General features: G+C 44.6%; 1 protein-coding gene across 1 annotated transcript in view; it reads left to right on the top strand.

Moving 5' to 3' along the window:
• The window catches only part of CFAP99 (cilia and flagella associated protein 99), a 64231-nt gene that overhangs the window by 16253 nt on the left and 25176 nt on the right, over positions 1 to 22802 (top strand). The window contains exons 6-9 of the mRNA XM_060236329.1: positions 121 to 289; positions 5702 to 5782; positions 13140 to 13208; positions 22273 to 22332. Coding sequence (XP_060092312.1) covers positions 121 to 289; positions 5702 to 5782; positions 13140 to 13208; positions 22273 to 22332 — 379 coding nt within the window. The remainder of the gene's footprint in view (positions 1 to 120; positions 290 to 5701; positions 5783 to 13139; positions 13209 to 22272; positions 22333 to 22802) is intronic.

Genomic DNA, 22802 nt, shown 5'->3' with positions numbered 1-22802 from the left:
AGCTTCCTCAAATTATTCAGTCTGTACAGAGTTTATGCTCGTTTCAACCGAAGGCAGAGGTTTTTTTAGGAAAGCATCTAGGAAATAAAACAAAAATACTATTATCTATTTTTTTTAAAGATGGCAACCCAAAGTGCAACAACTTATTGATCAACTTGATGAAAAACTAGCAAATGATATTTCTTCATCGTTAAAGACAACTGAGCCAAAGGATTTTAACTTGACAGTCCCTAATCCACGACCTGTGCTGATCCCTGAGCTAATTACACAAACAAAATATACTAAGCATGTGAGTGACTTCTGTTTTTACAAAGTAATTTATAATTTGATTTGTCTGATTTGACAGTATCTGAATCCGAGATTATTGTAATAAGTGTCAAGCCCAGGTAGTTGCAATAATAAAGTCCTTTATTATGTTTCAAATGAACTTCTTTATTAAACTCCAAGGTGCATACAGAACATTGTCTTTGAGAAGACTGAGATATTAGAGGCTACAAGATGCTATATAGGGTATCATAAAACGTTACAAAAACACAGCATTCAAATCTGGGGTTCAAAGGGCACAGCAGTTAATTTCCTCTACCTAGCAATAGCATTCTCTCACCAACCCGTGAACTGATAAGGCCTGTGAAGTGCCTGGAATTGCAGGGGAGTTTGGGCATTGGACATAGCAAGACAGTTTCCGTTAGGTAAACACCCTTTACCAGATGGCAGAAGGGACGTGTGTCAAGCATGCGATTTCAAAATAACCAGTCCTTGGATTTTGAAACAAAGTTTGGTTTATTGATAATCCATGTGGCTCAGCCGAGCTAGGTATTGGAACTGATACCTTGTAACAACAGATTACATGCTTTAAAATGGCACATCAAAGGTTCTATAAACAATTCTACATTCATGTGTGAAATTCACACTCTAACTTCCTTATCTATGTTACGGCTGGCGCATCCCAGGTCCAGGCCTGGCTGGGCCTGAGAACAAGTCCCAGGAGGTCTTATCTTCAAAGAGGACATTCCTGCATTTGTTAGTAAAAGCGAAAGGAGTAAAGGAGGGAGTTTACTACTTTGATGTGCCTAAATTTAATTCATGGTTAGTAACAATTCTATGATTTAGCCATTGCAATAAAAATTGAATATACAATGCTTGACAACGTGGGAAAGGGGGGGTGTAGGGAATGGAGGAAAAGCAGGATTCCTGCTTGACATTACTTCAGCCATCTTAAAGGGGAAAATAGCTGGGCTTGACAATAAGTAAAACCTCAGTTGTTGAAGAAGCAATTACATTTTAATTCAATTTCATATTAGTGACAAAGCTTGTAAAAAGAAAATCAAGCCGTTATTCCTGTGTCCTCTTCAGTATTTTTTAATACAAGTGAGCTTGCACAGCACCTTTACCTTTTCCTGCTCTGTAAAGAGAATGCCCTTGGGTTGGATCTGGGAGGGGGGGGAGTAATGCCACCAAGGAAGAAAATTCAAGAATCAGAGGCAGGAAAAATATCTTTCCTAATTTCTGGCTTGATGGCTCTCTGATCCTAGAGTGGCAACCTGCAGGGGATGGGGTTGGCTTACCAGGACTGGGAGGGAGGTCCAGGCGACATAATTGGTGACATATACAGTACTCCCTCTAAGCTGTTGAGTCGTGTGAGCAAAAATTCTACTTCATGATCTACTGGCATTAAAGTTTGAACCTTTCAGTTGCCTGGTACAGGGATCTGCCAAGCCCTGTTGGAATCCCTCCTGCAGCAAAGCCTCTTTCAAACAAGTATACCAGGCGTGCCCCGATGGTTTCAATCCGTATAATGCTTTGTGCAATCGTAACACAGCATGCTCAGTATTGTCCTCGAAACCTGGAATTTGCTGCATATACAGCTCCTCTGAAATAGGAGCATTTAAGTAAGCTGTTTCGAAGTCTATATGGTGCACACTTTTGTTTAGTGACATTAGATGATCTACCATGCTTAACTTGTAAGCTATCCAGTCACTAAAGTTTGAGCTGCTGCATAAATTAGTTTGCTCTGGGGTCATTTATCCTGAGCTGAGACAAAAAGGTGTGCGCCAGAGGCTAAAAAACTGTGAGCTAGCTCACACTAATTCAGCTTAAACGGAACATTGGACCTATGTACATCATTTCCCATGTGCAGCGGAAGTGACATCATCCTGTTGCACCATCGCAGCAACACTCTGGTATTTGGGCAAAAACTCTATGGTTCAAATAGTTCCTTAAAGAAAAACAAAGAAGGGAAAGAAACTTCACCCAAAAACTGGAGTAAGAAACCTAAAAGGTTAATATGCAATTAAAGGGCCAAACATTAAAAACAAAGTGTAAAAAATCATAAATCAACATACATGTAGTTATTGTTGAAAGCTAAAACCTTTTAAGGGCCCATCATAAGCCTCTATCCTATGTACAATCATAACACCTCAATGGGAACCCACTCAACTTGACCTGACGCGTTTCGACCTAAATTGGTCTTCTTCAGAGATCAGAAAGGTAAGTACACATATTGTCTCATAATACCTCTCGGCTTGACTTCGCAAACGAAGATTTAAGAAAGGTGCAGTAGTCCACGTCTGCCGCAGGCTCGCTGGTGGCTGACAAGACCAATGCGGGACAGGCAGGTCTGGCCACAGTGGCTGCAGGGAAAAGTCTGGTTTGGGGTTGGTGCTGTAGCAGTGCGATTCTTCCTCAATCTCCTTTTGTCCTCAAGACCAGCTATGCGTGCGTTCTCAAAGAATGCTCATAATACAGAACATAACAAAACATTAGAACAATGCTGGACCACAAGGAAATATAGTGAAGTGACAAAGGCTTAGAGATATTCTTGAGGCCTCTTGTTCTATAGCCTTAGGTCTTAATCAAGAGCATCCCTATAGCAGTCAGTGTTTCTTTGTATGCCTCGTGGTCCAGAACTGATCAAGTAAAGTCAGAGCCTATGTGCCAAGAGCTGCACACACAACTCACGGCCTCAAGAACAAGAGGCCTCAAGAATATCTCTAAGCCTTTGTCACTTCACTAAATTTCCTTGTGGTCCAGCATTGTTCTGTTGTTTTGTTCTGTTCTGTATTATGAGCCAATATGTGTACTTCCCTTTCTGACCTCTGAAGAAGACCAATTTAGGTCGAAACACGTCAGGTCAAGTTGAGTGGGTTCCCATTGAGGTTTTATGATTTTACATAGGATAGAGGCTTATGATGGGCCCTCAAATAGTTTCTTACCATAGAAGTTTTGCCCAAATACCAGAGTGTCAGCCAGACATTGCTGGCATGATGATGTCACTTCCTGTGTGTGCTGAAATTGACACCACCACATTGCTAGCAATGTTACCTGGGCCTTCCTCTTTCTCCTGCAATGCCCCTCCACTGGCCAGCTGATCAGCGATGAGCAGTGGGGCCTGGCAGCAGGGGACCCCCATCTCCACTGGGGGGCTGGCAACCCTATCTGACCCCCTTAACAGGAAGTGACTTTGAGAGCTCTCTTGCCCTGCACCTTCATAGTGCCGCATAGAGACGGTATAGTGTGCTTTGTAAGAATTCCTTTAAAAATGAAATGTAGAATGTCAGACCCATGATATAGCTTCCCAAGTCTCCCTAGGCCAGCAGCCCCATCCTACAAAAACTTCCCAATAGCACCTTGAACATTAACAAAAAAAGGAATGTTTGAGAGTTGGGCAGCTCATCAGGAGGGAACTGCAGAACTGACTAAACGGCACCAGGGAAGGGCAACAGAAAGGGAAGTTCTTGATTGAATTCTAATTGAAGATTACGGAGATGAAGACATGAAGCTGCGTTGTACATTCAGTCAACCCAGGAGTGGGATTGGGCTGGGTTGTCATCACCAGTATGCTATATCTGCTAATGGACTGCCAGCCGCACTCCGGCCTGGACATTTTGGTTAGGGCAGTGGGGGCTGGGGCTGAATGGTTACAGTTAGAACCGGCTGAAACTTAATCCATCTAAGGCAGAGGTCCTGTTCCGAAGACATGGGGGGGGATCTGCCACCCTTCCCTTGGCGGGGCACCACTGACACCAGCACCAACAGTGGCGAGCTTGGGAGTGACTCTGGATGCCTCCCTTTTCACGGAGGCCCAGGCTGCTAATGTTGCCAGGTCAGCCTTTTATCACCTTTGGCTCCCTACCTTTCCTCTCATGACTTGGCAACACTGGCCACTTCCAGGCTTGATTGCTGCTACTTGCTCTAAACAGGCCTGTTCTTAAACTTGACCTGGAAGTTCCTGCTGACTGTGATGTCTGTGTGGGCGCACATTCAGCCAGTGTTGCGCCAGCTGCATTGGTTGCTGGTTGAGTTCTGAGTCAGGCTTAAAGTTACGGTGCTAACTTTAAAGGCCGTTTGGTGCCTGGGGCCAGCATACCTGTGGGACCGCCTCTCCCCGTATGTGCCCGAAGACCCTTGTGCTCTTCAGACCTACACCATTTAGCAGTCCCTGGCCTTGCCTCGACCAGGGTCAGGGCCTTTTCAGCCCTGGCCCCACCTGGTGGAATGCACGCTGGATTGAGATAAGGGCCCTGCAGGATTTATTGCAATCCCACAGGGCCTGCAAAATGGAGCTGTTCCACCAGGCCTTTGGTTGAGGTGGCAAATGTCAAATAACATCGGCCTCCCCTATTCGAGTGACCGTAGCATGATCACCACCTTGGGTACCTAGAGTGACCGATCTGTTTAAGCAGAACACACCCTGCCTCCCCTGGCATAAGCCCAGCGGGCACTGAAAGAAGAAGAGACTATTAACTGAGCTGCCAGTCGATTAAATTTAAAATGGTTCGAGTCAATGTTTTAGTGCATTGTTTATTTAATTATTGAAGAGCCCCGTGGCGCAGAGTGTTAAAGCTGCAGTACTGCAGTCCTAAGCTCTGCTCACGACCTGAGTTCGATCCCCGGCAGAAGCTGGGTTTTCAGGTAGCCGGCTCGAGGTTGACTCAGCCTTCCTTCCTCCCGAGGTCGGTCAAATGAGTACCCAGCTTGCTGGGGGGAAAGTGTAGATGACTGGGGAAGGCAGTGGCAAACCACCCCGTAAAAAGTCTGCCCTGAACACGTGAAAGCAACATCACCCCAGTGTCGGAAACGACTGGTGTTTGCACAGGGGACCTTTCCTTTCCTTATTTAATTGTATTATATTGTATTGTGTTTGTATTTAATTTAATTGTATTGTATTTAATTGTATTAGTTTGTTTAATGGATGTATGGTTTAATTGTTGGGTCTGCTTGTGGGGTAAGGTGGGATTAAACCCCCCCCCCAAAAAAAATAAAAATAAATACATAGATGAAATATCCTGGTCCCCGGCCATTTGGTGGTAGTGGAAAGTGCCATCAAGTCACAGCTGACTTCTGGTGATCCCGAAGGGTTCAAAGGAAGAGACTTTCAGAGGCTGTTTGCTGTGGCCTGTCTCTGCACAGTGACCCTGGTTTTCCTTCATGGCATCCCATCCAGATAATAGGCGGGGCTGCCCTTCCTTAGCTTCTGAGAGCTGAGGGGACGGGGCCATCCAGGTCAGGGGCCTCAGCCATTTAGGACTTGGGAAATCAGGACCTGCAAGGATTCCTTTTAATAATGTCGCTCACAGCGCTGTGGACAAAGTGTTGGAAGATATGATTTCCACGTACCTTCTCGCTTTTTTTTTTTTTAAGTAATACTTTAAATTGAATTAGGTTCATTTAAATAACTGTAAATTATTGGGTTTCATTAAAGGTTCCTGAGGCCATTTATAAACCTCCTAAACTGGAGCAGTACCTCAAAGAAATCAAACTGAAGAATCGCCAGAAAGCAGAGGCAAGTTCAGTATTAGCTGTTTGTAGCCTATTTTCTGAATTCTGTCTATGACAGTATTGTGTTAGCTAGCTTAGTATGCCTTCTGTTCTTATGGTTTTTGTAATTGCCTGTTTTGCAGTTGCCTGTGGCTCTTCAAAAATCTGCCAAAATCCAGATGCTTTAGGTCTGTTCTTCCTGATTCTGTTCTTTTGTCTTCAGATTTAGGTCTGCTCTTCCTGATTCTGTTCTTTTGTCTTCAGATTTAGGTCTGCTCTTCCTGATTCTGTTCTTTTGTCTTCAGATTTAGGTCTGCTCTTCCTGATTCTGTTCTTTTGTCTTCAGATTTAGGTCTGCTCTTCCTGATTCTGTTCTTTTGTCTTCAGATTTAGGTCTGCTCTTCCTGATTCTGTTCTTTTGTCTTCAGATTTAGGTCTGCTCTTCCTGATTCTGTTCTTTTGTCTTCAGATTTAGGTCTGCTCTTCCTGATTCTGTTCTTTTGTCTTCAGATTTAGGTCTGCTCTTCCTGATTCTGTTCTTTTGTCTTCAGATTTAGGTCTGCTCTTCCTGATTCTGTTCTTTTGTCTTCAGATTTAGGTCTGCTCTTCCTGATTCTGTTCTTTTGTCTTCAGATTTAGGTCTGCTCTTCCTGATTCTCTTCTTTTGTCTTCAGATTAAGCAGCTGCTCTTATGGAGTTGTGTTCTGAGGCAAAGAATAATGCTCAAATATGTTGGGTCCAAAATAACTCTGACTACGAAATCTCCAGGTCATAATAGTCAGCTCGTTGAAAACATCAACTCTTAGGCAGTGATGTTAAGGCAAAATAGATGACAAGAAAAACAGGTTGCTTTCCTGTAACTGATGATCTTCGAGTGATCATCTGTGCATTCACACTGTTGGGATGATCGGCGCCTGCGCCGACCCCGACGGTGATCTAAAGCTTCTAGTTCTTTCTGCGTTCTCCTACTGGGCATGCCCAGGAACTCCACTGCGCATGTCCAGAGGAGGGCGTCATTATACCGCCAGTTTCCTTCTTACCGCCAACCAACCAGATACAAGACGGCTGACAGCAGAGGGGAAGGAGGGCGGGTAGTGTGACTGCACAGATGACCACTCGAAGATCATCAGTTACAGGTAAGCAACCTGTTTATCTTCTTCATGGTCTCTGTGCTTCACACTGTTGGGAGAGTAGCAAGCTAGGTCCTACCTGGAGGAGGGTGCTGCCAGGCTTTCTTATCGAGTAGATGACAGAACCGACCGACCCGTTATGGCCCTTTGCTTGGCACGGGTATCCAGAGCGTAATGTCTGACAAAGGAGTTGGGAGAAGCCCACGTAGCAGCATTGCATATGTCCTGCAGTGGAACTCACTGTAAGAAAGCCGGCGCTGCGGCCATCGCTCTAGTTGAATGTGCCCTCTCTGGGCCAGGAAGAGGTCTCTTAGTTAAGGCGTAGCACAGTTTCATTTTCTCGACAATCCACTTGGAGAGCCTCTGTGCTGAGATCGTAGCTCCCTTCTTATCCTGTGCATAAGATACAAAAAGATGGCTGGATTACCGTAAGGGTTTAGTCCTGTCAAATAGGACAAGAGCGCTCATCTAACGTCCAAGGAATGCCATCTCCTATCTGCCACAGCCTTAGGATTCGAAAAGAAGGTGGGAAGGTGGATAACCGACCGAAGATGGAAGGAAGAAACCACCTTAGGAAGAAATGTGATGTCAGGCCTCAGAGTGACCCCTTCTGCATGGAAAGTAAGGAAAGGTGGGTCATGGCGGAGCGCACACAGTTCACCCACTCTCCTAGCTGAGGTTACAGCTATCAGCAGCGCCGTTTTCCATGACAGAAGATGTAGGCTACACGTGGCCATCGATTCAAAGGGCTTGCGTGTAAGCATAGTAAGAATCAGTTGTAAGTCCCAAGGCACGGAGGTTTCTGGCTCTGGTGGATACGTATGTACCAGTCCCCTCATAAAGCGCTTACAGTCTGGATGGGAAAACACTGAACCACCATCAACAGGGTTGTGGAACGCCGACACTGCTGATAAGTAGACTTTGACTGAAGAATGGGACAGATCCTTCCGCCTTAGTGATAGTAGGAACTCAAAGGCAGATTGCAGGGAACAATCCATAGCCCACAGTTCGGTCTCCCTATGAAAACTCTGGAACTTTTTCCATTTATCCAAGTATGATGCCCTGGTTGACGGCTTCCTGCTGTTGGTGAGGACGTCCTTTATCTCAGAAGAGAATGGTGTCAGCGAACCAACCACGCCGTGAGCTTCAGATGCAGAGCGTCATGGCGGAGCACCAACCCCTCTTGGTCCGTCAGGATGTCGTGTGCTTGAGGGAAGTGGAATGTTCCTGCTCAAGTGTAGGAGCATTGGAAGCCACAGCCGGTGTGGTCACCATGGTGTAATGATGATGCAATGAACCTCCTCTGCAATCATTCTGTGCACCACCTGATTTATCAGCAGAATTGGTGGAAACAGATAAAGGAAATGTTCTGTCCAGGCAATGAGAAGTCCATTGCCCAGCGACTCCAGATCCCTGCCATTGCGAGTGCGGAACAGAGGACACTTTTTGTTCGCTCTCATAGCGAAGACATACACTTGTGGGCTCCCCCATTCGTGGAACACTGGACCCGGGAATCTGTTGTTGAGCACCCACTCGTGGAGGGTCGCCCCCCCACCCACAGCTGAGGAAGTCCACCTGCACATTTAGGTCTCCTGCAGTGTGCACAGCTGTGAGATAGATCCCGTGAAGAATACACCATTCCCAAATCTGTAATGCCAGCCCACGTAGGCTTCTGGATACTGTCCCTCACTGTCTGTTTATGTAACTGAGAGCAGTGGTGTTGTCCGTCTGAACCATTACTGTTTTCCCCTGGAGGGTTGGAAGGAAGGATCTCAGGGCAAACCAGATGGCCATCAGCTCCAGGAAGTTGATGTGGCACTGCGTGAGATTGGATTCCCATAATGCTCCAACTGACATGCTCCTGAGATGGGCCCCGCATCCCTCCAGAGACGTGTCCGTAGTCACCATCTCCGACAGGCTTGGCTTTTGAAATGGGGCACCACCCAGAAGGTTGGCTTCCACTGTCCACCACCTCAGAGCAAAGATAAGAGATGTAGGGATCGTCATGATCATTCTCTGAGAGTGTCTCGTGGGTTTGAAATGTTGCAAGAACCACAGTTGTATTGGCCGGGCAAAGGGTATCACTGACGTGGTAGCTGCCATCAGTCCTAACAGTCTCTGTCTCTGAATGGCTGGAACTGATCTTATCCGTAAGACCTCCATCGCTGTCCTGCTTAGTTCCTTTACTCTTTCCTGTGGGAGGAAGCCTCGTGTTGCCCTGGAGTCCAGGAGAGCTCCTATGAAGTGCACTGATTGTGAGGAAGTGAGGTGGGACTTTTTGTAATTGACTTGTAGTCCTAGATGATGGAGGAGCATCAGGGTGGCGTCGACACTCTCCCTCAGTTGTGGCTCTGACTCGGCTACTAAGAGCCAATCGTCTATATACGGGAAGACGATTATCCCTTGTGGCCTGAGGTGAGCATCTACCACCACCATGGACTTCGTGAAGACTCTGGGTGCGGTGCATATGCTGAAAGGAAGGGCTGTATACTGATAATGGCCCTGACCAATTGCAAACCTCAGGTATCTCCTGTGATTTGGGCGTATCCTGAGATGGAAATATGCATCCTGGAGGTCGATGGTAGCCATCCAGGAGTTTGCTTGGAGAAGAGGTAGGATATGCGATTGTGTAGTCATACCGAATTTTTTTTGTGAGAATGAAGTTGTTGAGTGCCCTCAGGTCCAGGATGGGCTGCAGGCCTCCATCCCTTTTGGGTACCATGAAGTATCTTGAATAGAAGCCGCTGCCGATCTGATGGGGGGGGGGGGGGTGCCAGCTCTATTGCCCTCTTGCTCAGTAGTGATGTGACTTCTTGGGCGAGGGTGGGGTTGGGGGGCATGACAACTACTCTGGAATCCGAGGGTAGTTTGATGAACTTGATCGCATATCCTTGCTGTATTATGGAAAGGACCCATGCATCGCTTGTGATATTCTGCCATGACGTAAGGAAAGGGAAGAGGCGAATAGGAGACAATTGGAGCGGCACTGTCTCGGAGTCAAAGTCTCTGCTTGGGGTTTTTAGAGGACTTGCCCCCATTCTGTTGCTGCTGTGACTGAGAATGGAACTTAGTCTTCTGCTGGAAGGATAGACGTTGGGATGACGAGTAAGACTTCGAACACCAGGATCCCTCTGGTGAGTTATGTGCTGATCCTCTTCTGGACCATGGTCTTGGCCACGAATGCTACTTGTGCTGTTTAGAAGTAGATGAGACATTTTGGTTGCGAGATGCCTTTATACTCTAGTCTATGTCTTGGAGTACCGTGTCTGTAGTGGAGTGGAAGAGACCAACTCTGTTGAAGGGGAGGTCTTCTATGGTGGACTTCATGTCAGGGTTGAGGGACGCGGATCTAAGCGGATTGAATGTCTGCACAGGGCAACAGCAGATGTTAGTGTCTTAGCAAAAGCGTCCAGGTTATGTTTAACTGAATTGACTTGTTGCTTCGCCACCGCCATGCCTTCCTTCTGTATCTTCTTGACCTTACTTTGGGTTTCCACAGGTAGGGAAGGCAGGATTTCAGACAACTGGTCCCAGAGGGCGTACTGGTATCTGCTGAAGCATGCTAGATAATTTGCTTTTTGATTCCAAGAGCTGCCATGGAATAAAACTTACATCCGAAAGCATCCAATTTCTTTCCCTCCTTGTCTGCTGGCATGGATGAGTCATGTTTGCCCTTAGATGAAGAAGTCACTGCCAGGAAATTAGGCTTGGGGTGACAGAAAAGGAATTCAGCTCCCTTCTCCTGTATCTTGTACATATGATTCAGTCTTCTAGAGGATACTGTAGTGGATGCTGGCTTGTCCCAGGTAGTCTTGGCAGCCTGCAGTAGAACTGAAGTCAACGGCAGTGCCACGGCTGTAGAAGTGTCCTTCTGGACAATGTCATATACCAGGTCTATAACCTCTGGTTGTGGTTGCACTATTGAAAGTTCCAGTGATGATGCCATCCTTTTAACCAGGTCCCCATAGGACTTCATGTCCTCCGATGGTGATATTGGGGCATCCTCAGTTACCGGGGTAGACGGTGTTGGTTCCTTAGGTGAAGAGTCTGACTGCTCGGAGTCTGATCCCTGGTCCGATGATAAAGGGTCTTCCTCCGGCACAGATTTCCCTGACTCTGACTGAGGAGAGAGGCATTTTGGCTTCGGTACCGATGGTTCCTCTGTTGGTTTCTTTTTGGGTGCCTTGGGTCTTGGGGAATGTGGTCTGGTTGAGACCAAACACATGTCCCAGTCCCTGGGAGGTCCCCATGGGTAGAATGAGGGGTAAGGTCCGTATGGGTAACCCCAAGATCTCTGGCCCCACTATTGCATTGGGGGCATCGGAGACCATCGGTATGGATCCGGAGGTGGACCATCGATATGGATCCGGAGGTGGATCCAGTCTGTATGGATCCAGAGGTCGGCACGGATTGAGTGGCGCATGAGGTTCATCTGGATTTCTGACCGGTTGCTCTTCAGGGCACTTAGGGGGGTCCAGGTCTACTGGATCCCTTCTCGGCATGGAGGGTCTACTATCCGACGCCGAGTCGGAATTGGGGTTGCTTGGCTGCGTGAGGTCAATCTGGTCTATGTCGACCCCTGCGGAGTCCGCCTCCATGTCTTGTCCCTCCTCCGGGGAGTCCTCCTGTCTCATCAGTGTCTGCAGGATGGGTGACGGAACCGACGTCGAAAAAGACAGGTCCGGAGTGGGTATCAATGGCCCTTGGCAAGACCTAGTGAATGGACTGTGCGGTCTCTTACTGGAGGATCGAGCAGGTTTGTCCTCCTTAGATCTATGTTTGTCCTTTTTACGCTTCTTGGCTGGCAAAGCCAAAGACGACTGGGATGATGTTAGTGGCCGTTTCGGCGTCATAGCCCCGGTACCGAGATTTGTCAGGGTCGATACCGACGCCGAAGCCTTCGATGGCATATTTAGGTGGGAAGTAGCTACCGCTGACGCCATAGGTTTTTCCATGTCGGGCCGTTTTTCAACCGCTCTCTGCGGTGCAAGGGCAGAGGTGAGGAGCGCAGCCTGAAGATGGGCAGCCCGATTCTTCCTGGTCTGTTTGCTGAACTTGAGGCAATGGTGGCAGATGTCTGTTCTGTGCGACTCCCCTAAGCAGAGCAAGCAAAGGGCGCGGCCATCTGCCGGCGTGAGCTTGCTCCCGCAATGGGAACTTTGCTTAAAACAGCCCCATATGGGCCGGGAGGCCCAGGGTGGGGAGAAACGGGGGAAGGGATGGGAGAACTGGGAGAGAAAATAGCAAATGGAATGGAGAGATCACCGACCGGAGTCCAGGGAAATGCGTCCAGCTACAGAAAGAAACTGGCAGGATAATGGCGCCCTCCTCTGGACATGAGCAGTGAAGTTTCTGGGCATGCTCAGTAGGAGGACGCAGAAGGAACTAGAAATTTTAGATCACTGTCGGGGTTGGCGCAGGCGCCAATCATCCCAACAGTGTGAAGCACAGAGACCACGAAGAAGAACTATGCTTCCTGATTTGCTGGCAGAATCAAGTGCTCTGGCTGGAAATATATCCACAAACCCCTTTTGTATTGAAAATCCTTACGTTTTAAACGCTCTGATTCACTTGGCCCCTTCAAACCGAGGCAGCAGCAGAGGCACTACTATCATTTTCAAGGGCAATACCTGTTATCAGTCATACAGGTACCAGTACAGTTCAGCAGCAAAGCAAAAGCTTGCTCTTTAAGCTTGCAGCCTCAGAAATCCACTTCAGGAATTCTATGATTATTTGATGTGGGGTTTTTTTTGTGGGTGTTAAGTGCTTCTGACTCACGGTGACCCTGTGACTGAGTGACTGCCGAAACGACCTCCAAAAATGCTAGGACTGTCATTGATGGCCTTGCTCAGTTCTTGCAAGCTAAAGGCTGTGACTTCCTTTACTGTTGACCCCTCTCGCGGTGGGTCTTCTCTTTTCCGACTGCCTTTAACTTTTCCTAGCAGCGATCTTTTTCAACTGGTGGCATTTTGAAGGTTTGCATTATGCTCTTTTTGTTATCTGCCAACTACTGAGTTTTGATTCCAAACAAAGAAGCAGAGAAAGCTAGCCATCTGTGAACCCTTTAAGACTAATACGGTTTTTTTCGATGGAATCGCTTCTCTGGATAATAGTGCGATCTGCAATAATACAGTCTCCAGTTGGCCTTTAGTCTAACACTGAGTAAATCTTTCAGTGGTTTTGTATTTTGTATTTTCTACATCTGTTTTAACCTCCGGATTGTAATGTTAAAATCGTCGCTTTCTCCTTTAGGAGCTGTTGCTTGAAGCAAATGTTAATAGCTTCTCTTGTGCGGCCCCGAAGCCTGAATATAAAAGCATAGTAAGTAAAATGCAGCGGGGGGAAATGAATGCGGTAGTGTGTGAAAGTGGAATAAAATCTTATTAGGAGTTAGAATTTGAGCAGCAGTCATAGCTTTGTGTGAATAACAGCAGCACGACTAGCCTAGAGCTCTGGGAGTCCCCAGCTGAGATCTCTCACTTCAGCCACAAATTCACTAGGCAAGTTGCTACTCTCATACCTTGTAATCTGTAATGATCTATTTTAAAGTATTTAGATATCATTTGGATCAAAGCAGTTAGCATAATAAAAAACATCAACATATTAACAGAAAAAAACATTCTCATTAAAAGTCAGTTCAGTTCAGTTTTTATTACGCTCCACAACCACATCCAACTGACAAAAAACATTATCAGGTATATAGGTATTCAAGTTAAGCTCCAGTTTAAATAAAAATAGAAAATTTAATAAAACATCAGATAAAATTACAACAGGGCGGGCACCTCCTAACCCACCCCTCTATCTCTTCATCCATTCCCGACCACCATACATAGCTCCGCCCCAGAGCTTTCATACGCACTATCCCCGGGTGTGTCTCGTGCAAGGCTTCGAGCACTTGCTTCCGGAGTGGGGGCGGGACCACCACCCTGCTGCCCCAAAGTAAGGAAAGTTCTTCCCGGCGGGAAACAGTCTGAATTCAGTGTCCAATTTGCCCATGGGCCAACCCCTCCCCACCCAATTTGAAACGCATGCAAGGATGCGGTCTCTGCCCGTGGACCTGGCTACCTCAGCTGCGTGGAGGGGCGCTTTGGTAGAGACTCTAGGAGCATCACGTGGTGGGCTGGGGTCAGATCTGGGTCCATCTCTAGTAGTGGAAGGCGGCTGAGGGCGTTTGCGTGACCCATTGCCTTGCTGGGGCGGTAGACGAGCTTGTAGGTGTATGAGTTGAAGAACTTGTTCCACTGCAGGACCCGCTGCAACAGTATCTGCGGTGTCTGGCGATCTGGGGTGAGTAGGCCGAGCATTGGCTTGTGGTCTGTGGCAATCATGAATCACCTACCATATAGGTAGTCATTGAATTTGTATACGCCCGCCACAATTGCCAATGCCTCCTTATCTATTTGGGCGTAGTTGCGCTCAACCTGGGTCAAAGTGCGAGAGTAATAAGCCATGGGGACCTCTCTCCCGTCCAGGAGTTGGTGGCCCAGGATGGCACCCACTCCATAAGGGGAAGCATCGCATGCTAAAATCACGGAGAGGTACTCGTCAAAATGGTGGAATACCTCATTTGAAACCAAGATGTCCTAGACCGCCTGGAAGACCACGGCCTGCTTTTTCCCCCAGACCCATGGGGCGCCCTTATCTAGGAGTCTGTGTAGGGGTTTGGCCAGGGCTGCTTTGTGGGGCAAGAATGAGTGGTAAAAGTTTAGGAGCCCCAAAAAACTTTGTAGCTCCGCCTTGCACGTTGGGGCCAGGGCCTGTACTATCTCCCTGGTCTTGTCGACCGTTGGGTGAATTCCTGCGGTGTCCACTGCAAACCCCAGGAACTCCACCCTTGGTACCCCAAGCAAGCACTTCTCCCGCTTCACCTTGAGACCCGCATGCTGGAAACGGCGGAGCACCTCTCAAAGGCGGCAGCAGAACTCGTCGGCGTCAGGTGCCGCTATCAAAACATCATTGAAAAAGGGTTGTACTCCAGGAATCCCTTTAAGGAGAGAGTCCATTAAGCTTTGGAAAATTTCTGGAGCCACGCTGACCCCAAATTATAGCCTCCGCACCTTGAAAGCACCCCGGTGCGTAACGATGGTCTGGACCTCAGCCGTTTGCTCATCCACCGGAAGTTGTTAGTATGCTTGGGCAAAATCCAACTTCCCGAAAATCTTTGAACTGGCCAGGGAGGCGAGGACATGGTTGACCACCGGGATGGGGTATCGGTTGTCCTGTAGTGCTTTATTAATTGTGCATTTGTAGCCTGCACAGATGTGCACGTCCCCATTCGGCTTGACTATGGGGGTTTCCCAAGTGGCGTGGAAGACGGGCTCTAGCACCCCCTGGGCCGCAAGGCAGTCCAGTTCGGCTTCGATTTTTGGCTTAAGTGCAAATGGAACCCACTAAGCCTTCAGCCTTAAGGACCTAACCCTGGGGTCCAGCTGCAACGTGATAGGTGGCCCCTTGTACGTTCCCAGAGCCCCATCTGTCAGACTTGGAACTTCAAAGTAAAATGGACCATCATTTGTAGCAGATTAATCCATTTATTTGAGAACTAGTTGTCTAGGACAGGGACGAGTTGATACAATTCAAAGCAAAGCATGCCATTTTAACCTCTAACATCAAAAGCTAAACAATAAAACCATTCTCACACTTTCGGGAGGCAATAGCCAGTTCTCAGGCCTCCTTATCTCTTTCTCAAGGAAGGAACCCTGCTGGTTACCTTGAGGCTCACTATCTTCAAAGCCCTGTTACATTTGTTAGTGCTATGCAAGGAATTCCCATGAGAGTTAGTAACTGTTGCAAAAGTGTTTGAAATGCAAACCTTTATTCACAGGGTTAGTAGAATCATTCAAAATGGAGTTAGTTAGGGCAAGGGGACATGAACAGTTTAAGGCACATTTAAACAGGTAAGTTCCAATGTCTGACACCATCGAATGCTTCCGGGAACTCCCGGCATACTTGGTTGAAATTGTGGGCCTGTGTGTGGTCGTCCCCTACAATTTTGATGCCCAGGGTCTTAAACCAAGCCAGTCCCAATAGTGTGGTGAGCTGGTGTTTTACCACAAGTATGTCCAGGGCCCCTTAAAAATTTTTTAACTCCACCCTAACTTTGGCCCACCCCATGATCTGCACTAGATTCTTTTGAAAGTCCCACAATATGGACTTCAGAGGCTGCAGGGCTGGCCGGGTGTGGGGGCAGAGTTTGGGATGTAAAAGGAAGATACAAATGATCCTAAGGGACCCTTCACATCTGGGCCATTTGCTATTTGAGATCTTACCGTCAGGTAGACGATATAGAGTGTTGAAGGCTAGGACAAACAGATTTAAGGACAGTTTCTATCCAAGTGCTGTGGTTAGGCTAAATGCAGGGTTATGAAGGATTATCTGTTTTAGATATATTTAAATGGTTTTAATGGTTTTAATGGTTTTATGAATGTTTATCTGTTTTAGATGTATTTAAATGGTTTAAATGGTTTAAATGGTTTTAGATGTATTTAAATGGTATGAATATGTGTGTGTTTGATGTGTTGGTATCTGTTTTAGATATATTTAAATGGTTTTAATGGTTTTAATGGTTTTATGAATGTTTATCTGTTTTAGATGTATTTAAATGGTTTAAATGGTTTTAGATGTATTTAAATGGTATGAATATGTGTGTGTTTGATGTGTTGGTATGTTTTGTGGAAGAGCACCTCATTTCGTTGCTCTCTTTTTGTTGAGAACAATGACAATAAATTTATCTATCTATCTATCTATCTATCTATCTATCTATCTATCTATCTATCTATCTATCTATCTATCTATCTATCATCTATCTATCTATCTATCTATCATCTATCTATCTATCATCTATCTATCTATCATCTATCTATCTATCTATCTATCTATCTATCTATCTATCTATCTATCTATCTATCTATCATCTATCTATCTATCATCTATCTATCTATCTATCTATCTATCTATCTATCTATCTATCTATCTATCATCTATCTATCTATCTATCTATCTATCATCTATCTATCTATCTATCTATCTATCATCTATCTATCTATCTATCTATCTATCTATCTATCTATCTATCATCTATCTATCTATCTATCATCTATCTATCTATCTATCTATCTATCATCTATCTATCATCTATCTATCTATCATCTATCTATCTATCTATCTATCTATCTATCTATCTATCTATCTATCTATCTATCTATCTATCTATCTATCATCTATCTATCTATCATCTATCTATCTATCTATCTATCTATCTATCTATCTTCTATCTATCTATCATCTATCTATCTATCTATCTATCATCTATCTATCTATCATCTATCTATCTATCTATCTATCATCTATCTATCTATCTATCATCTATCTATCTATCATCTATCTATCTATCATCTATCTATCTATCATCTATCTATCATCTATCTATCTATCTATCATCTATCTATCTATCATCTATCTATCTATCATCTATCTATCTATCTATCTATCTATCTATCTATCTATCTATCTATCTATCTATCTATCATCTATCTATCTATCTATCTATCTATCTATCATCTATCTATCTATCTATCTATCTATCTCTCTATCATCTATCTATCATCTATCTATCATCTATCATCTATCTATCATCTATCTATCATCTATCTATCTATCTATCATCTATCTATCTATCATCTATCTATCTATCATCTATCTATCTATCTATCATCTATCTATCTATCTATCTATCTATCTATCTATCTATCTATCTATCTATCTATCATCTATCTATCTATCATCTATCTATCTATCATCTATCTATCTATCATCTATCTATCTATCTATCTATCTATCATCTATCTATCATCTATCTATCATCTATCTATCTATCTATCTATCTATCTATCTATCATCTATCTATCTATCTATCTATCTATCTATCTATCTATCATCTATCTATCATCCATCTATCTATCTATCTATCTATCTATCTATCTATCTATCTATCTATCTATCTATCTATCATCTATCTATCTATCATCTATCTATCTATCTATCTATCATCTATCTATCTATCTATCTATCTATCTATCTATCATCTATCTATCTATCTATCTATCTATCTATCTATCTATCTATCTATCTATCATCTATCTATCATCTATCTATCTATCTATCTATCATCTATCTATCTATCTATCTATCATCTATCTATCATCTATCTATCTATCTATCATCTATCTATCTATCTATCTATCATCTATCTATCATCTATCTATCATCTATCTATCATCTATCTATCTATCTATCTATCTATCTATCTATCATCTATCTATCATCTATCTATCTATCTATCTATCATCTATCTATCTATCTATCATCTATCTATCTATCATCTATCTATCATCTATCTATCTATCATCTATCTATCTATCTATCATCTATCTATCATCTATCTATCTATCTATCTATCTATCATCTATCTATCATCTATCTATCTATCTATCTATCTATCTATCTATCATCTATCTATCTATCATCTATCTATCTATCTATCTATCTATCTATATCTATCTATCTATCTATCATCTATCTATCATCTATCTATCTATCTATCTATCATCTATCTATCTATCATCTATCTATCTATCTATCTATCATCTATCTATCATCTATCTATCTATCTATCTATCTATCTATCTATCTATCTATCTATCATCTATCTATCTATCATCTATCTATCTATCTATCTATCATCTATCTATCTATCTATCTATCTATCTATCTATCTATCATCTATCTATCTATCTATCTATCTATCTATCTATCTATCTATCTATCTATCTATCATCTATCTATCATCTATCTATCTATCTATCTATCATCTATCTATCATCTATCTATCATCTATCTATCATCTATCTATCATCTATCTATCATCTATCTATCTATCTATCTATCTATCTATCTATCTATCTATCTATCTATCTATCTATCTATCTATCTATCTACTGAGTCTCCTCCGAAATAATGGAGGTGGAGGATCCAGTGTCCAATTCCATCAGGCAGGGACCCCTCTCGATCAAGACCTGCACTTTGACGTCGGGGGTGTCCTGGGGCAAGTTCATTACCTGGCCGTTGTGTGTGCATCTGTCGCGTTGTGTGTGCGGACTGAGGCCTCCTGTTAGTTCTGGCCCTGCAAGCTTGGGCGATGTGGCCCACTTTTCCGTAGCTTCTGCAGTCCGCGTTACAGTCTTGGCGCTCGTGTGGGTCCCCACAGCTGGCGCCCTTGGTGCTTGGCTTCTCTGCTGCCCGTGGTTGGTTTGGTGTTTTCAACCCGCTGTGTGGCTGGCGGCAAATAAAATCACATTGAGCCTTTTTCAGGAGCAGCAGAAGTCTGGTTTTGGGTGTCTTTTTTTTGCAAACGGACTTAAAAATGGGGAGGGTTCAGATTTTGCTGCTCTGGCATGGTGTCAGACTGAGCGGAGCGGTAGACTGGGGAGTTCTGGGTGGGGGGGGGGGTAATTCCAGTTAAGTCTTGCCTAACCCACTGGAAGCAAAACCAACCTGGAGAGGATATGAGAGTTCCGCAGCCAACCAGCCCTTGCCAGAATTTAGAAGGCATTAAAGTTAAGACATTAAATTAAGGCTTTTTTAAAAAAAAATCAAATTTAAAAATTAATTTAATTACCACCCGCCTCAACACCCCCTCTCAAAGAATTCCTGCCTATGGGCCTGCACTTCTTTCTCCATAATGGGGACCTAAAACAGTTTACATCACTCTCTGCTCCTCCATTTTATCCTCGGAACAACCTAGGGCTGCCAAGTCCAATTCAAGAAATATCTGGGGACTTTGGGGGTGGAGCCAGGAGATATTAGGGGTGGAGCCAAGATCAAGGCTGTGACAAGCATAATGGAACTCTAAGGGAGTTCTGGCCATCACATTTAAAGGGATGGCACACCTTTTCAATGCCTTCCTTCCATAGGAAATCATGAAGGATAGGGGCACCTTCTTTTGGGGCTCATAGAATTGGACCCCCTGGTCCAAACCTTTTGAAACTTGGGGGGTATTTTGGGGAGAGGCACTAGATGCTATGCTGAAAATTTGGTGCCTCTACCCCAAAAAACAGCACCCCCAGAGCCCCAGATACCCGCGGATCAATTCTCCATGATTTTCTATGGGAATCAATCTCCACAGGAAATAATAGAGTTCCCAGCAGACATTTCCCTCCCCTCCCCCTGTTTTCTGATGACCCTGAAGCGGGGGGAGGGCGTCCAAACCGGGGGATCCCCTGCCCCCACCTGGGGGTTGGCAACCCTAGAACAACCTTGTGTGCAGCAGCAGATTTGGAATGAAAAAGGGCCCCTCCCCCAGGTCCTAGCCACAGTAGCAATGATACCAAGCAGCAGGGCCTGGGTGACTCATGCAGATGGCCCCACGGTTAGAACATAAGAACATAAGAGAAGCCATGTTGGATCAGGCCAACGGCCCATCAAGTCCAACACTCTGTGTCACACAGTGGCAAAAAATGTTATATACACACATACACTGTGGCTAATAGCCACTGATGGACCTGTGCTCCATATTTTTATCTAAACCCTTCTTGAAGGTGGCTATACTTGTGGCCGCCGCCACCTCCTGTGGCAGTGAATTCCACATGTTAATCACCCTTTGGGTGAAGAAGTACTTCCTTTTATCCGTTTTAACTTGTCTGCTCAGCAATTTCATCGAATGCCCACGAGTTCTTGTATTGTGAGAAAGGGAGGAAAGTACCTCTTTCTCTACTTTCTCCATCCCATGCATTATCTTGTAAACCTCTATCATGTCACCCCGCAGTCGACGTTTCTCCAAGCTAAAGAGTCCCAAGCGCTTCAACCTTTCTTCATAGGGAAAGTGCTCCAGCCCTTTAATCATTCTAGTTTCCCTTTTCTGGACTTTCTCCAATGCTATAATATCCTTTTTGAGGTGCGGCGACCAGAACTGCACACAGTCCTCCAAATGACACCACACCATCGATTTATACAGGGGCATTATGATACTGGCTGATTTGTTTTCAATCCCCTTCCTAATAATTCCCAGCATGGCGTTGGCCTTTTTTATTGCAAACGCACACTGTCCTGACATTTTCAGTGAGTTATCTACCACGACCCCAAGATCTCTCTCTTGGTCAGTCTCTGCCAGTTCACACCCCATCAACTTGTATTTGTAGCTTGGATTCTTGGCCCTAATGTGCATTACTTTGCACTTGGCCACATTGAACTGCATCTGCCACGTTGACGCCCACTCACCCAGCCTCAACAGATCCCTTTGGAGTTCCTCGCAATCCTCTCTGGTTCTCACCACCCTGAACAATTGCAGCACCAGGGCATTACACCAATGAGTCTTCCCTCGAAGGCCAAAGCAGCCCGGGAAAGGGCCCTGCTCCCTCCCCTTGTTTTTTAATGACAGAAACCAAACCTGGAATGCCGTTGTGGTTGCCTAGCAATGGTCACCAAGAGCAATTGTTTCTTAAAGTGACAGGCGCTTTGGGGGTATTTTTAATCCCTTTATTTATTCATTTGTATGATTTCAGATTTTTCTGTAAACCTGGGTTTCTTTCCAGGTTGTAGAAAGATCTGTCCTTTCCATTTATGGCTCCAGTCTCCAGTTTTAATTATTCTCAGATTTGGCCAGGTTGAGAATTAGATACGCCTTGAAAGACTTCCATATGACTCACGGAATTTCCTGTCCTGCCGCAGATCTTTAGCCTTTAAGTCATTCTATCCAAATGCAAGTTCCAAAAGGGGAAGTTGGACAGCCGGTTCAGGGTGCCTGCCACTGGTCTGGTCCAGGGTCTTTCTTGAGCAAGCTGAAATGGAACATTGGGTGAATATTTTTTAAATTCTTTGACAAATCCAGTTCAACAGTCACATTGTTGATCAGCCTCTTCACTGAGAATGGACCTAAGTGTAGTTTTTTACACAGTTGCCCTCCGCTTAAGTTTTTTGTGGAGTCATACACAGAGTCTCCTTCTTTAACGTCCCGTGGGGTTACTCATTTGCAGTCTGCAATTTTTTTATAATCCTCCTTTCCCAGTTGTGCCTCATACCCATGGGTGCTAACGCAGCTGCATAGGAGCATGGGTCTCGCTTCATAGGGGTCCCATCCATCTTGCTCAAATCTTATGGCTTCTTGGAGTTTGATTAGCTCCAGTCCAAGCCTGGTAACTAGGGTTGGACTAATTAAGTCTGTACTGCACCCTGAGTCCAATAATGCCCGAACGCAGATGTAAGATGAGCTGGACGTTTGCTCTTTTCTGTTGCTTCAATTTCTTCAATTATTGGTCATGTATAATCTGATTTTGTGAATGACATTGATGGAACTGAATAATTTATGAACACAAGGATAATTCTTTTATAGATTATAAATGAGACACCAAAGCTTGCAGAGAGATTTCGGGCTCAGAAGATTAAAGGAAAGGTAAGTAACGTGCTTGAGGCTTCAGTTCCAAATGGTTCAGAGATAATAGACTGAAATTTTCGGCAGAAGTCTCTAAGTGAAGAGTTTTACAACAGAAAGAGGTGGACCTATTTAATTGAGAATATAGTTTTTATTCATAGGATGCTATGATATTTCTGGAACAGGTACTGTGTGTGCTGCTGCTTATTGCTGAATATACGTAGTTATAATTATATAGGCTGATTTCTAGGAGTTGATATTTTTAATGCCTCATGGATCTTTCCTTTCATGGATCTTTCCTTTAAGTCAAGGATGAGCACAAGATAATTTTCAGATTCCAATGGCATGATTTTCTACTTTTGTAATTATTTTTTACATGGTTTATGTCATATCGTGTCTGAGCCTCCTTTTTTTGCCATTGTTTGTGATCCTAATTCTGTTTCATTTTAGTTGGATGTCTTGTCCTATTTGATTGCATTATTTTACACTGT

Source organism: Heteronotia binoei, chromosome 4 (assembly GCF_032191835.1).
Source record: "Heteronotia binoei isolate CCM8104 ecotype False Entrance Well chromosome 4, APGP_CSIRO_Hbin_v1, whole genome shotgun sequence".
Lineage (NCBI taxonomy): Eukaryota > Metazoa > Chordata > Lepidosauria > Squamata > Gekkonidae > Heteronotia > Heteronotia binoei.
Note: the sequence above shows the minus strand (reverse complement) of the source record. Positions and strands in the feature narration are given on the sequence as shown.